The following is a 13344-nucleotide window of genomic DNA, read 5'->3' as shown; positions in this document are numbered from 1 at the left end:
TTGAGAGCTGGGAAGACGGGGTGAAACTAAAGGAGCCACCGCATTCCAGGCCCGCTTCGTGATTCTTCCCTGAAGAGACACAAAGCCCACTAAAGCCCTGCCGTCGCTTTGGTCATCAAAGCTCTAGCTTATGCCCGTTTCTGTTGGCAGTGAGATGGGCCTGCCTGCTGTAAGCCAGGCCCTACCCAGGCCCCGGCTCTCCCCTCCTCCCACTCAGAGAGATACACCAGGACACGGTCTGAAACACTTTCAGTGCCCGCCTGACCACCTGCACCCCCGCTCTGGGCGGACTGCCACCTGGCATCCCCAGTGGCATTGGAGGAGGGGCCCCTGGTATCTCCTCTGGTCACCTCCAGAGGCGAGGCCCGACAGCGGGTAGGCAGGACTCTTAAAAGGGTCCTAACCCGATGAGCTCAAGTTCAAGTTTAAAACCAGCCTGAAGGACCAGCACATTCCTGAGATGAGAAGGGACTTTGCAGCCCTGGGCTGAGAGTAGTCAAAAAGTTATCCATTTCAAGAACGCGTACCGCTGCCCTCCCATCCCCAACCCCCGGCACCTGCCGGTCAGCCCTGCTTCTTAGAACTGGCCACCTCATCGCTTCCCTCACCTGCCATTTCATATGTGGCTGCCTTGTGTTGCCCGCACCTGCTGTGCCAACGCGTTTTTTTGCTCTGTGTACGTTTTGGTTTCGTTTGGGGGTTGCTTTTGACGATTTCCTTTGTTCGGTGTTCTGTCTCCCCTCGCCTGGCTATGGGGCTGCCTGACCCGCTGCTTGCCGCCTCCATAGATCCCCGTTGCGCAGCCCTCTGTCATGGACGACATTGAAGTGTGGCTCAGGACGGACCTGGTGAGACTCGACTTTTCTCTTTCGCGTGCGGGCTGTGGCCAGGCAGAGCGCTTCTGACGACGGGCCCCAGGGCCACCGGCTGCTCCCGCCACAGGATGGCGGAGGGGGGTGGCGAGCCAGCTCTGCTCACTTGCCCTCCTGCCCACCCTGGGCTGTGGCTGCCCCAGGGCACCTGCTCCGGGCACAGCCCCTGAACCCCGGCCACCCCGAGGCCGCGGCAGGCAGGGCTCTGGCTAGCTCCGGAGCACACACTTGTCCCCCAGTTACTTTACTGTAGCAGCTGTGTGTGTGCTTGGGTTTTTTTGGTTTTTGTTTGTTTGTTTTTTGGTTTTTTGGTTCTTTTTGCTTTGGGTTTTTTGGATCCCAGTGGGGTTTATTTTTAATTTTTTTTCCTTTCCACTGTGAAATTATGCGGACATGAGTTGGGTGTTTTGTTTTTCAATTTACTGCCATTCCCACTTCCCCAGCATCTTCTGGTAGCTTGGATTTGAAAGAACCCTTGCCCTAGAGACTATTCTCTTTATCCACAGAGCTAGGACAGGAAGGTGAGGACATCATGCATCTGCAAGTGGTAGCAGGTCCCAAGAAAGGAGGGCTGCTGTGGCTGGTCCCTCTCTCTGCTGCTTATGAAGCACATCTACTGGCAGTGGCTGTGTGGGAGGCAGAATGGGGTTTGTTGGCCAGGGGCTGATGAAGAAATGCACTCTGGGAGGGGAAGCGGCCTGCCCAAGGGCATGGGCTGGGCAGAGTCTCCCTTAGTCCTGGAGACACCTCATCTCTACCTCCTCGCTGCCCCCTCTTCAGGGGACCCTGTCCCCAGAACAGAGCATCTTTAACCACAGGGTTGGCCTGGCTGGCAGGCGGCTGCAGGCTCGGCCCCCTTCTACATTAAGGTACAGCCCCCTAAGGGGACACCTCCACACAAGGCCAGGCTCTCTGAAGACACTCATTGCCCGGCAAGGCAGACACCCGGGTGCCGTGCCAGGGGAGGAAGAAAATGCCACCTGGCCTCTTTCCCAATGGAATGCCTGGAAAAGAAATAGCTCCTCTCACAGAAAGAAACAAAGCAGGAAGGACCAAGGCACTCAGCTCACAAGGCGGGGGGGCGGCCCAGGGTTCAGAAACAGGGAGGGACCCTTCCAGCAACGCTGAACAGCAGGTCATGGCAGAGCCAGGAAGGAAGCCAGGTCTCCTGGCTGAGCCCAAGGCCTTGTCCACTTCCCTGTCCAGCTCCCTTCCCTGTTCCCAGCGACCACTGCGTTCTCCAAACAAACTGCATTGTTATGAGCTCTTAGAGCGTCCATGGCTTCTCAGAAACCGGCAGCAGGTGACCAAATCTGGGCCAGGGGAGGCTGCGTTGACATAGCTTCTGGTGGGACGGCACTCAGCAGCCAAAGACTGCCTGGTATCAGCCCCGTGCCCGGGGCTTCATGGCTCCGTCCCTTCCAGGCCTCATGCAGTTCCCAGCTGTTGGCACGGACAGTGTGTTCCCAGAACCATGCATCTGCTGAGCGAATGGGCACCTGAGGGGGCCCTGGGCACGCTTTGGGCTCAGCTTCCCTGAGGCCCCTGCTCTGGGAGAGTTTCCATGGCTGGGCAGTGGCCTGCTGTGGTTCTGTCCGGAGCCCAACCCAGGGAACCAGCCTGTGCCTTTTTTTTTTTTTTTTTTTGGCCCTTCTGGAGGATCAAAGCCGAGAACTACTTGGTTTGGGGGTTTTGTTTTGTTTTGTTTTTGCTTTTTGAAAAACAAGGATTCCGGGTCTCCACAAGCAGTACTTGACTACTGCAGAACCCCAGGAAGGGGAGGTGAGAGGGTTTGCTCAGACAGTGTGGCCAGGGTGGGGCCCTAATGCTGCTCTCCTTGCTCCTCCCGCAGAAGGGCGATGACCTGGAGGAAGGCGTCACGAGTGAAGGTACGACTTGGCCAGCACCTTTCCAGCTCCCCACCTTCCGCTGGCTCCTCCTGCCCGGGGGTCTTGGGGTGCACAGGGACTGGTACCCCCTCCTCCTCAGGGCCTCTACTGCCAGAGCATCTCCTGGTGCCCATCCTTGCTTGGCCTGGCCTTCTCTGCTGGGGGCTTCTCTGCTCTGCCCCAGCCAGGCCCTGTGCTGACCAGGGAAGTGGCGGAAAGAACGTAGCACTTCAAGAAGGTCACAGAGCTAGTGATGAGTAGGTCCAGGCGGCCACCTGAGGTCAGCGTGGTCCCCAGATCTGCAGTCCTAACCAGTTTGTCCCTCCCCCCAAATTCTCAGTCCAGCAGAGAGACGAGATACACGCCATGTCCACGGGGCACGGAGGGCACTTCTCAGGCCTGGCGTCCTGTGACCTCATTTCTGGGGATGCCAGGGGATGATAGGTCGGGTCCTGTCATGCTCCTCCTGTGTCACCCCCACCCCCACCCCACTCTCCTCTGCACCGCCAGACCATCTGCTCAGCCCCCCTCCGCTGGCAGAACCTTGCGTGGTGGATGAGAGTTGGTGGGGGGATGTTCTCTGTCAAGTTTAAGTAGGAACTTGCCCCTCCGGCTTGCCCTGTGCTGCTGGGGAGAATGGAAAAGCTCCAGTTTGAAGGTGGGGCGGGAATCCTCACTCCCCCTTCCCCCAGTACCACCTGCTGGCAGCCAGGCTTCCCGCTTGCCTGGGAGGCAGCAGAGGAGGGAATCCAGGTGGAGTCTTGGGGCAGCAGAGGGCAGGCAGCCCAGGCCAGGGTGCTGAGGGTGGGAATTTGCACGGGGGCGGGGCACAACCCCTGTTGACACAAGTGAAGGGGGCTCCAAGGGGAGCAGGTGGGACGTGGTCATTTGAGCCTCGCTGCGGGCCTAACCCCCTACCAATCCTGGCCCTTGCCCGGGTTTTGTATTGCAGAATTCGATAAGTTCCTGGAAGAAAGAGCCAAAGCTGCCGAAATGGTCCCCAGCCTCCCCTCGCCCCCAGGGGACGCCCCAGCCCCAGCCTCAAACCCCTCCGGCCGGAAGAAGCCGGAGCGATCAGAGGACGCCCTCTTTGCCCTGTGAGCTGGTCTACGGTTCGGCTCCCCAGACGGCAGGTCACCTCCTGTTCCCCCCCCCCCCCCCGGTCCAAACGAGGCACTGGCCCTCCGCCCCCCATCTGCAGTCCCCTCTTGGTCCTGTACTGCTGCGTCTCCATGGAAGCACCCCTGTGTTTGCTCCCAGGCCTCCCATGTGGCAGGACCAACTTTAGCCACCTTCTTCCGTCTGGGTGGTGGGACAGCCCCGTTGCAACCAGAGGCTCTTGCCCCCACCCCCGCCCCTCGTGCCCATAGGCTCCCTCTGCCCATATGTCCTCCCCGGAAGGGCAGGCCATGGGACCGTTTCCCGAGGAGACACCTGGACTGTCTTTTCTCCGGCCCCCCCCCCCCCACAGAGAAGGGGCTCAGACCCCAGCCCCTTCCCCCGTGTGCCCCACCCCTGCCTGCCTCGGCGGGTCTTCTTGGACCGGCCTACCTTCCCGTGCCCCTGTTCAGAAAGGGCTTGTCTGCACCCGTGGACTTGGTCTCCCTCCCTGGAATGCTGCTCCCTGATGTGGGTCACCCTGCGGCACTGGGCGTGCTCGGCACTTGCGAAGGCTCTGTGCGCGCCTGTGTGTGAGGCCGCCTGTCCGCTTGACCCTCTCCGTCACTAAGCTGCTAGGCCGAGCGCCCGCCCAAGCCGGCTCAGAGCCTGGGACCAAGGGGTCCCTGCAGGCTCCTGGCGTGCTGAGGGAGAGCCAAGGGCAGTTGCAAGGATGGCACGTGCCCCGCGGATGGTAGTTGAGAGGTACACGGCTTAGCCCCCACAGAGCTACACTACCGGAAACCAAACTGCCCCATGGCCGCCGCACGCTGCCCTCACATGGTCGGCCCCGTCTGGGGAGGGCCCCGCCTGGGGAGGAGTTGCTCTGGCTTGCTTGGGAAGGCTCGGTGGGTGTGTGAGCCATCGTGCGGCCAGCCCTTCCCGCCTGGCGGTTGGAGCAGGGAGCTCGTCGACACAGGCTGACACCAGTGCCTCGGGCTCTGGGAGAAGCATTTGGGACCGGGCCCTGGACACCTCCAATGGAGAGCGAGGCGCCACCCGGCCCAGAACCCCATGCCCAGTCGTGCGCCTCAGCTTCCCCGTGAGAGGCCTGGGGCCTGGCTGGGGGCCCGTCTGGCAGGACCAGCTGGGGAGGTCACACTCCAGGTCCTCGGAGGACATGCAGGAAGCGCCTTTCAGAGCTCAGCCAGCCTGACTCCAGCCCTGCCCTCCACTCTCCCCCCCGACCCCTGCCCCTCAGTCTGCCTGCACACCTCTCCTCGACGTGGTTCACAGGCAGAGCCCCGAGGCCTGCCTGGATGTTCAGAGGTCTGAAGTCCGCTGGCTTGACATGAGCTGCAGAGAAGGTGGCTGGGATGGTCCAGCTGGACCCAGCGACCCAGCTGTTGGCCCTGTGGCGCAGTCCCAAGCACTAGTCTCTGTGAGGGCCAGGGGCCCCCCTTTGTAGCTGGGCCTTGGGGGTCAGGCCTGCGGCAGTCGTGACCCCACAACCGCCAAGCCCAGCATCCTTTGAGGGAAGAGCCAGCCTCCCTGCCTTGTAGAGAGGGAAGTCCCCACGAGAAAGGGGTCCTGAGGGGACAGGAGGCTCCTGGCATGAGTGAAGCCGAGGCCTGCGTCTGCCTGGGGAGACCCCAGCACAGTTGCTCTCGACCCATGGTCCAGAGCTGCCCCCCAACTCCAGGCTGGCCTTGGAAAGACCAGGCCAGCCCTGGGCAGCAGGTGGTGGTGAACCCTGGGAGCTGATAGGAAGGTGCTGGCCCACGCAGGGAAGTGTCTCCTGCCTTCCTGGCCTGGAGCTGCCCCTCCTGCTGTCACCCACACACGTCAGGCCCAGAGGCAACCTGCCCCTACCTGGAGGCTGAGGGGGGGACACTTGCTTGAGGCCTGCCCAAAAAGCCAGGTAGGGGCCCAGGTGGCCTTAAGGGGGTGCTGCTCAGCCCTTCCTGTCCCCAGGGACCACATGACTGCTAGCTGCCTTCCATCTGGGGAGCACAGCCCTGGGGCTACATGCTTAGGGAGGGGAGCCAGAGCTGTGGCAGGCAAGCTGGCCAGTGCCTACACCCCAGGAGAGTGAGACCCTCGCGAGCCACCAGCCTCTGCACAAGTGTTAGAAATCACAGATACGGTATGTACTTAATTACACTAAATTATTGCTGGGATTCCTTATAAGCACTAATTATACCTGATTATAGGTTAAAATATTTATTTTGTCAAAATATTTTCTTGGGGATGTGTTGAACCTTTTCTGTGTTCATTGTGTGCTAAGATGAGAAAACTAACCATTGCTTCCTGCCTGCCTTTGGGGCCAGCAGGCAGCAGTGACCCAGGGCACGGGTGGGCTTCTGACCGGCCTGCCCCAAAGCGGTCCCTGTCCGGGAGCCCAAGGCACCAAGCAGGCCGACTGGGGCCAGGCCAAGAGGTGACCCACCTGCTTAGCACGCACGGGACAAGGGCTTTCTGAGCTGACAGGGCATGTTGCTGGCGTGGGTCAGAGGGAAGGGTGACTGTAGGTCCGTTGTCTGTCCTCCTGTCTTTGTTTGTCAGCCCCATCAGTGTGAGCGACCACACTGTCTGCCTTGGCTCACTGCCCTTCCCTTGCTCACCCAGGGGTCCAGAGCAAGGGGGCCTGGGGAGGTGTGGGGCCTGCACTGTCACTCAAGGCCCCCACCTGGGCGACTGGTGGCAAGGGCTCTGGATGGCCCCGGGGGCAGCAGGTACCTGGACGACTCCAGCATCGTGGGGCGGACGGCGGCTTGGTCTCCCACACACCTGCTCCTCCTCTTCCTTCCTGCCACCCACCCCCACTCTGCCTCCACGTACACCCGTTTCTAACCCAGGCTGGCCCAGCCTTCTGGATGGTTTGAGGGGGGCTGTGGGCTTGCTGGGGAAAAGCTCCATGCAGGAGGCTTGCGTTCTCAGCTTGGCCTCCGTGGCTCAGGACGTGTGTGCATCCAGAAGACGCCCCTTGCGGTGCCCGCCTTTCCCAGTGCCCACCTCCTGCCCTCCCTGTGCAGGGGGGTCCACGCCGGGCTTCCCCTGCAGCCAGCAGCCCCTGGGGACGGCTGTCCACCCCAGAGTTCCACTCCTCTCGTGTGGGGAACGGGGGATGGAGATTTATTTCCTAAAGTTTGCACTTAATTTGCGAGGGTCTCAGGATCGTTGGGGGCTACCGCGGAGAGAACTGTGTCACGTCTGTTGTCCAGCTGTCCCCGGAGTCTGACGTTTTGTTGCTGTTGTGCGTTTCTGCGGGCAGAGCCAGGTCTGGAGGGCGGGTCAGTGCCCTCAAGGCTGAGCACGTCCATCCACCCACTGGCTCTCCTTCCAGATGTTGTCTCTCTAGTTTGGGTTCTTGCATGTAAAATACTCCACAATAAAGAAACGAACAAACTGTTCCTCTGTGATCTCTGTGGAGTTGGCTGCGACGGTCCAAAGGGCCTGCCTGTTCTGGCCCCCTGCTTTCTCTAAGCAGGGGGCCACCTGGGGGTGGGGCCTCTAGAAGGAGCAGCATGGGCAGCTTGCCCCACTCCCCGCCCCCCTCAAGTGTGCCCAGGCTGCGGGAGCAGGGCCAGGGGAGTCTGGGCTAGAGGAAAATCCCCATGCTGGTCCCGGTCCGGCTATCCTGGGGCACAGCCTGGTTTCGGGGTGTTGGTTGTAGCAGCTGGAAAGCTGCCACGGCCTCTGCCTGAGAGCTCTCCCAGGGCCTGTGCTGCCTCCTGGGTCTCCTCCTGGGTCCCAGGCACTCGGCCCCACCGCCTCAGCCCCCCTCAGCCGGGCTGCCCGAACTTGGCTGGGCATCCTCCGAATTATCTGTACAGCTTGTGCTGGGCACTGAATTTGAGACGTGCTGTTCTAAGAACCCCCCTCCCCGCCTCCCAGTCTTAGAAACAGCTTTCTCGAGATAGGATTCACATAGCGTAAAATGCACCCATTTAAGGTACACGATTTAAGTAGCTTTTATTTTTATTTTTTGCTTTTCTTAAGTAGGCTCCACACCCAGCACGGAGCCCAGTGTGAGCCTCACGACCCTGAGATCAAGAGTCCAAAGCTTCACCGACTGAGCCACCCAGGTGCTCCTGGGTAGTTTTTAGTTTTTCACAGAGTTGTGCAACAATCACCACAATCAACTTTAGAGCATTTCATCAGTAATCGCTCCCCCATCTCCCCACACCCTCCAACCCACTCTCCCTTTAAAAGGTTTCTGGGGGCGCCTGGCTGGCTCAGTCTATGGAACATGCGACTTGATCTTGGGGCCATGAGTTCGAGCCCCACGTTGGGTGTGGAGATAAACTTTAAAAATTTAAAAGGTTTCTGTCCTCTCCACCTGTCCTGCGAGCTGGCCACCCTGGGGTTGCTGCCAGACCCCATGGTCCTCTGGGATGCAGGCCGCAGCAGGCCCAGAGGCGCAGGGGTCCTTGAGGGGCGCATTGTGGGGGCCACATGGTGCCTGTGTCTTCAGTGGCTCAGAGGAGGCTGGGAGCCCTTTAATCCTTACAGGTTCCATGATTCGAGGATGGACCTCAAGCGTGGTGGGCTCATCAAAGCCCCCAGGTGAGCCTGGAAAAATTGCAGGGACATCTACCTAACCTGTCATGTGCAGGTGAAGAGACAGGGCTGGGAAGACCCACTTCCCTAAGTTTTCTCAAGGCTTGGCAATGGGGTCAGTGCTCCAACCCAGACCTTCGGCCTCCTAGGCCAGGGCCATGGAGGGGTGGGCAGCAGGGGAGGCCATCCCATCCACCTGGAACACCAGCCCTGTGGGGAGATAACTCAGGAGGGGGCTGCCCTGCCTCATGATAGGAGGCAGGTGGGACCCTGATTGGGGGCCACATTGGGACCATCACCAGCCCAGGTGATGCAGCAGCACCCAGCTCCCTTGAGCCTGTTGCCTCGATGGGGTCTAGGGACCTCTGTGAAGGCTATGCCTGTTTCTGGCCAGTCTGAATGAGATAGAGGCTCCCATAGCAGGGGGAGTGTGGGAGTGGGCCTCTGAAGTGTGGGAGACTCCCCAGTCCCCAGTCCCGGTGAATAGAAGGCATGGATCCTGAGCCCATTCTCTGCCCCTGGCCCTGTTCGAGGCACCGTGGGTGCCAAAAGAGGCCTGAGCTCTGTTCTTGCCCTGTGGACTTGCCAGGACACTCGGTCCACTTTCAGCACATGTTTCTGAGAGCCTGCTGTGTGCCGGGTTGGCGCTGGAGGGGAGGGGCTGCTCGAGTCCTCCCCTCAGAGAGCTCACGGCCTGGTTCAGTTCCCAGAATCAAGGACACTCTGCAGCCAGGAAGCACTGGAGCCCTCTTCCAGAGATTATGGGTGGGGGAGGTGGCTCTGGGGGAGCAGCCAAGGTCCAGAGTAACTGCCTGCATGAAGTTGCAATGGGCAGGCCAGCCATGGGAGGGAGAGGGTGGTGAGGCAACACTGACCTAAGGATAAGCCTCCTGGGAGGGACCGCAAGATCCCTGGTAGGCACTTGCCAAGATGCATTTCCCCTGTACATTAACAGCTGTTCCTAAAAAGGAGGGGTTCTGTGGAGAGAGATGTTTGGGAAACGCTGAAGTAAAGTTATGTAGTGTCAAGATCTCTTTGTCCAAGATAAAGGTAGTTTGTGGCCCAAATTCCTTGTTTAGAGATGCTGTACTGGAGCTTAAGTTGTGGTAGAAAGATGTTTGATTTAATCAGAAAGAATGTCTTAGCTTATGCAACAAAAGTTCTGATAGTTCAGCTTCAGGCATAGCTGGATCCAGGTGCTTAGGGATTTGGTTAGGAATCTGCTTTCTCTGGGTTGGCTCTTCCATGTGGTTGACTGAAGGCCACCTGCAGCTCCAGGCTGACTTTCCACTAGCAGAAAGAGGGTATTGCTCTCTCAGTAGTTCCAACAAAGTTCCAGAACCCACTCTGAAAAACGAGACTGTTCAGAGGGAAGATGAAATCTCAGGAGGCAGGGCACCTGGCTGGCTCAGTACGTGGAGCTTGTGACTCTTGATCTCAGGGTTGTCAGTTTGAGCCCCACGTTGGGTGTTGAGATTACTTAAAAATAAAGTCTTTAAATTTTTTTTTTTTTTTTTTTTTTTAGAAGGCATTAGACGGCCACCGCTGTGTGGGTGGAGAGGCCCAGAGATGGGAGTGCACACTGAGGGGCAGAGACTTGGACAGAGGCAAGCTTCTGGATTCCTCTCTCAGTGCTCCCTCATCAACATTTGGTTGCCTCCCCTCATTGGAGCCTGAGAGGAGCTGCTTTCCAGCGATAGCTGCCTTCTGCAGAGATCTGGAGGGGGCAATGTGGGAACACTGTGGGTCTTATCATGGCTCACAGTCCCCCGGCTCGCTAGTCCCACACTGAAGCACCTGAGGAGAGTCTTTTTCCAGCCCACCTCCTTTCCAAGAAAAAGGTCTCTTTAGGGTCCCCAGGGACCAGAGGTGGGCAGAACAAAAGGACTTGAATAGGCATGAGTCACCCAGAAATTCCACTTTGTTTCTGAGGAGCCCCTGCCCGGTCTTGCCCTCAGAGGAGTCTGGCCAGGGCGTCCAAGCCCAGGCCCTCGGCATCCCAGGACGCAAAATCTCTGCTCTCAGCACTAGGGGGTCAGTGGGATGTTTCTGGAAACCCGAGTGGACTCCTCTGCCTGGCATCTCCTCCCCAACCCCGTGTCCACTCTAAGAGCACCCTACCAGGGGTGGCAGGCTCCCCTGCAGGTGTCTGAACAAGTCACTGCTCCTCTCTGGTGTATACTCCCTTGATCTATAAAGTGGGATCACGGGTGGTAAGCCCAACGCCTGCAGGGGCCTTTTTCTTATACTCGTTTACGAGTGGAGTGGTCCAGGTGTGATACCCGGGGACTGATGGGGACAGCGGGGATGCCCACAACCCTGGCTAAAGGGGCACTCCAGTTGCTGAGCCCAGTGTTGCTCCATACTCCCATTTTCCAAGAAAAGCCAGAAATCCAGCCTTCGGGTCGAATCTTCTGTATTTGACAATTAATTCAAAATCAGAACACATGTAGAGTTGGATTTGGCATGTAGGGGCCAGGGGATGTCTGAGGTCCCCATTCTCCCTGCCGCCAATTCAACCCACCCCATTCTGTGACTCCCCCTCAATCTACACCTGGCCTCAGCCCAGAGAGCCGGTTAACACCCAGGGGACAGATGTCCCCCCTCCTTCTTCATTGCTGTCAGCTTCACCCCTCACAGAGGAGAACTGGTGACCAGCAGATCTTCGGTGGAGTGTCTATTGAATTGACTCATTGATGAACCCGGAGGTAACCACCATGAGTGGCAACGCTGACCCAAAGAAGCTCAGAGAGGGCTAGAAACAATTTGCTCAGCACACAGCAGAGGCCAACCTGGAATGAGAATACAGGGTCATCTAGGCCCAGAATCATCCATGTCAACAGCCATCTGGTTCCATTAGGTCCAGAAGGGGGGAAACTGAGGCTCCAGGCTGGCTCTGTGCTGTTTTGGCCCCCTTGGCCATAACCTGGGCAGGTCCTAGCTTAGCTACCGCAGAAATGAAGGATAATTGGGGGCAGGCGGGGTTGCAAGGGGGCTCCTGGAGTGGCGAGGGGTCTCCGTATGGGAGGCCAAGCCCAGCCTTCCTGCCCGGTGCCAGCAGCCCTGGCAACTCCAGTGCCTGCCCCTCTACCCACCCCTGAGCTCCGCCAAGACGAGTAGCCTTGAAAGAGGCCCTGCCCGCCTCCGGGCTGGACACCCGCCCCAAATGTCTCGGAACGCACAGATGCCTGTCAGTCCCTAAGACGTCTGGGGAGGTAAGGGGGGAGATGCGTGCCCCTATTTCACAGTTGGGTGAGCTGGGCGCGCCTCTGGTCCCGAGAGCCAAGGGCCCACAGGGGCCCCGGCCAGGGGGCGGGGCCGTCCCACGTCAGCCCCGCCCCCATGCCCGGACGCACACCTGGCCGCGGTCCCAGCCAGGTGTCTGGCCTGGAGGCCTGGCCGAGAAGAGCAGGCCCAGCTGGTCCCAGGGGCCCAGGCCCTGCCAGCCCGCACCGCGGTCCCGCCCCACCCCCCGGGTCGAACGGGCGCGGCGCATGTGACCCAGGGCCCGGCTCCCGGGAGTTTCGCGCTGACGCCGCGTCACCCCACTCGGGGCCGGGCGCCCATTGGCTGCGCCGCGGCCCGCGGGGCGGGACTTGTCTGGCTCGGCGCCCCAGCTCCCCTGGGTCTCCGGCCGCTGCCAGGCCCTGGGTGAGGAGCCCACGCCTTGACGAAATCAGGGGCAACAGCGCTGTGAGGTCGTGGGCAAGTCGCTTTACCTCCCCGGGTCTCGGTGTCCTCATCTGTCAAATGGGAATAGCAGCCCAGTCCTCCTGGGACTGTTGGGAGGAATATATGGGTTAATTCTGGTAAGCGCTCAAAGGTTGTTGCCGGGGCAGACACACACGGCCTGCCAGCATCACGGTTGGCCAGGCTGGGACCCCTGCCCCCTACTAGGCACACCGGGGCAGAGGGGGCACCCCCACCATGGCTTGTGCCCCTCAGTGCCCTGGCACACACTCCTCTCCTTGTATGAGTTCGGATCACCCCGACCAAGAGGGGCCTGGGGGCCTTGTTTGGGGGTCTCAGGCTCTTTAGGGGGAGGAGCCACCAAGAGAAGGTTTCCCTGAAGAACTGTCGCCCCCATCCCATCTTTCCCCACTCTCACGTTGAGAATTGCCCTGGTAATCTGACGCTGCGAAGCAGAATTTTGTCTCTTTGGTTGCAAAGATTTAAAGCACCCCCCCACCCCAACTATGCCCCATGGCCGGGCTTCAGTTTCAATTGGCATTTCTAGTCTGGGCGGCAGGGCCCCTGTTGACTTTGCCTTACCCTCTTTCCCCTCACTCCTGCAGTTATGACATGCATATTTATTGAACCATGCTCTTTACATATATGGTAAACTCGTTTGTAAAGAACAGTGGGGCAGGTCTGCTGTGATGTTGACTCCAACACACCTTACCTGCCTCTGCAGAATGAATGCAGGAAGGGTTATTCTCATTTTCCAATCTAGTAGCTGAGACTCAGAAAAGGGAAGTAAGTGGTTGCAGGTCACACAGCAAAGGGGTGAAAAACCAGACCAGCTTCCCGACTCTGGAAAATGTGGTCTTTAGAGGCTCTACTCAGCACCTGCTCCTCTCCCCACTCCTATTCCTGAGAAGGGCTGTTAGGATTTTCAGGGAAGTCACCAGACTCCCGAGGCCTCCTGGGTGCTTGGCTCCTGCTTGGGCGATAGGGTCTGGGGTAGGGCGACAGGATGAAAGATGGCTGAGGCGAAGCCAGATCCCCCTGTGCTCCCCAGGAGAAGTTCATCTGGATCCCTGCGTGGATCCCAGAGCAGGGCCACTTGGGGGGGGCGGTGGAGATGTGGTTTGGAGACCCCCATGGCTCCTGTTCTGGGTGATTGTCCACAGCGGCCACTTCCAGGAGGGGAACAAAGACAGCTGCCCGTAGAGGCCGAGCCCTTGGAACTGGGGCCTCCC

The 13344-nt window shown here is 59.3% G+C and overlaps 1 protein-coding gene across 4 annotated transcripts in view; it reads left to right on the top strand.

The window, feature by feature from the left end:
- The window catches only part of TOM1L2 (target of myb1 like 2 membrane trafficking protein), a 115460-nt gene extending 111245 nt beyond the window's left edge, over window positions 1-4215 (top strand). For 2 of the 4 annotated variants that reach the window (XM_088027927.1, XM_088027924.1), the window contains 3 exons: window positions 789-848; window positions 2725-2761; window positions 3714-3907. In XM_088027927.1, coding sequence (XP_087884053.1) covers window positions 789-848; window positions 2725-2761; window positions 3714-3862 — 246 coding nt within the window. In that variant the 3' untranslated portion in view covers window positions 3863-3907. Of the gene's footprint in view, window positions 1-788; window positions 849-2724; window positions 2762-3713 lie in introns of all 4 variants that reach the window. The other 2 variants (XM_088027926.1, XM_088027925.1) reach the window with 2 other exon arrangements.
- Window positions 4216-13344: the final 9129 nt, after the last annotated feature.

This window comes from Eumetopias jubatus, unplaced genomic scaffold, assembly GCF_037043125.1.
Source record: "Eumetopias jubatus isolate StellerSeaLion01/CBP00866 unplaced genomic scaffold, mEumJub1_p1.0 scaffold_10, whole genome shotgun sequence".
Classification (NCBI taxonomy): Eukaryota; Metazoa; Chordata; class Mammalia; order Carnivora; family Otariidae; genus Eumetopias; species Eumetopias jubatus.
The sequence above is the reverse complement of the archived record's forward strand: the minus strand, read 5'-3'. Positions and strand labels throughout refer to the sequence as shown.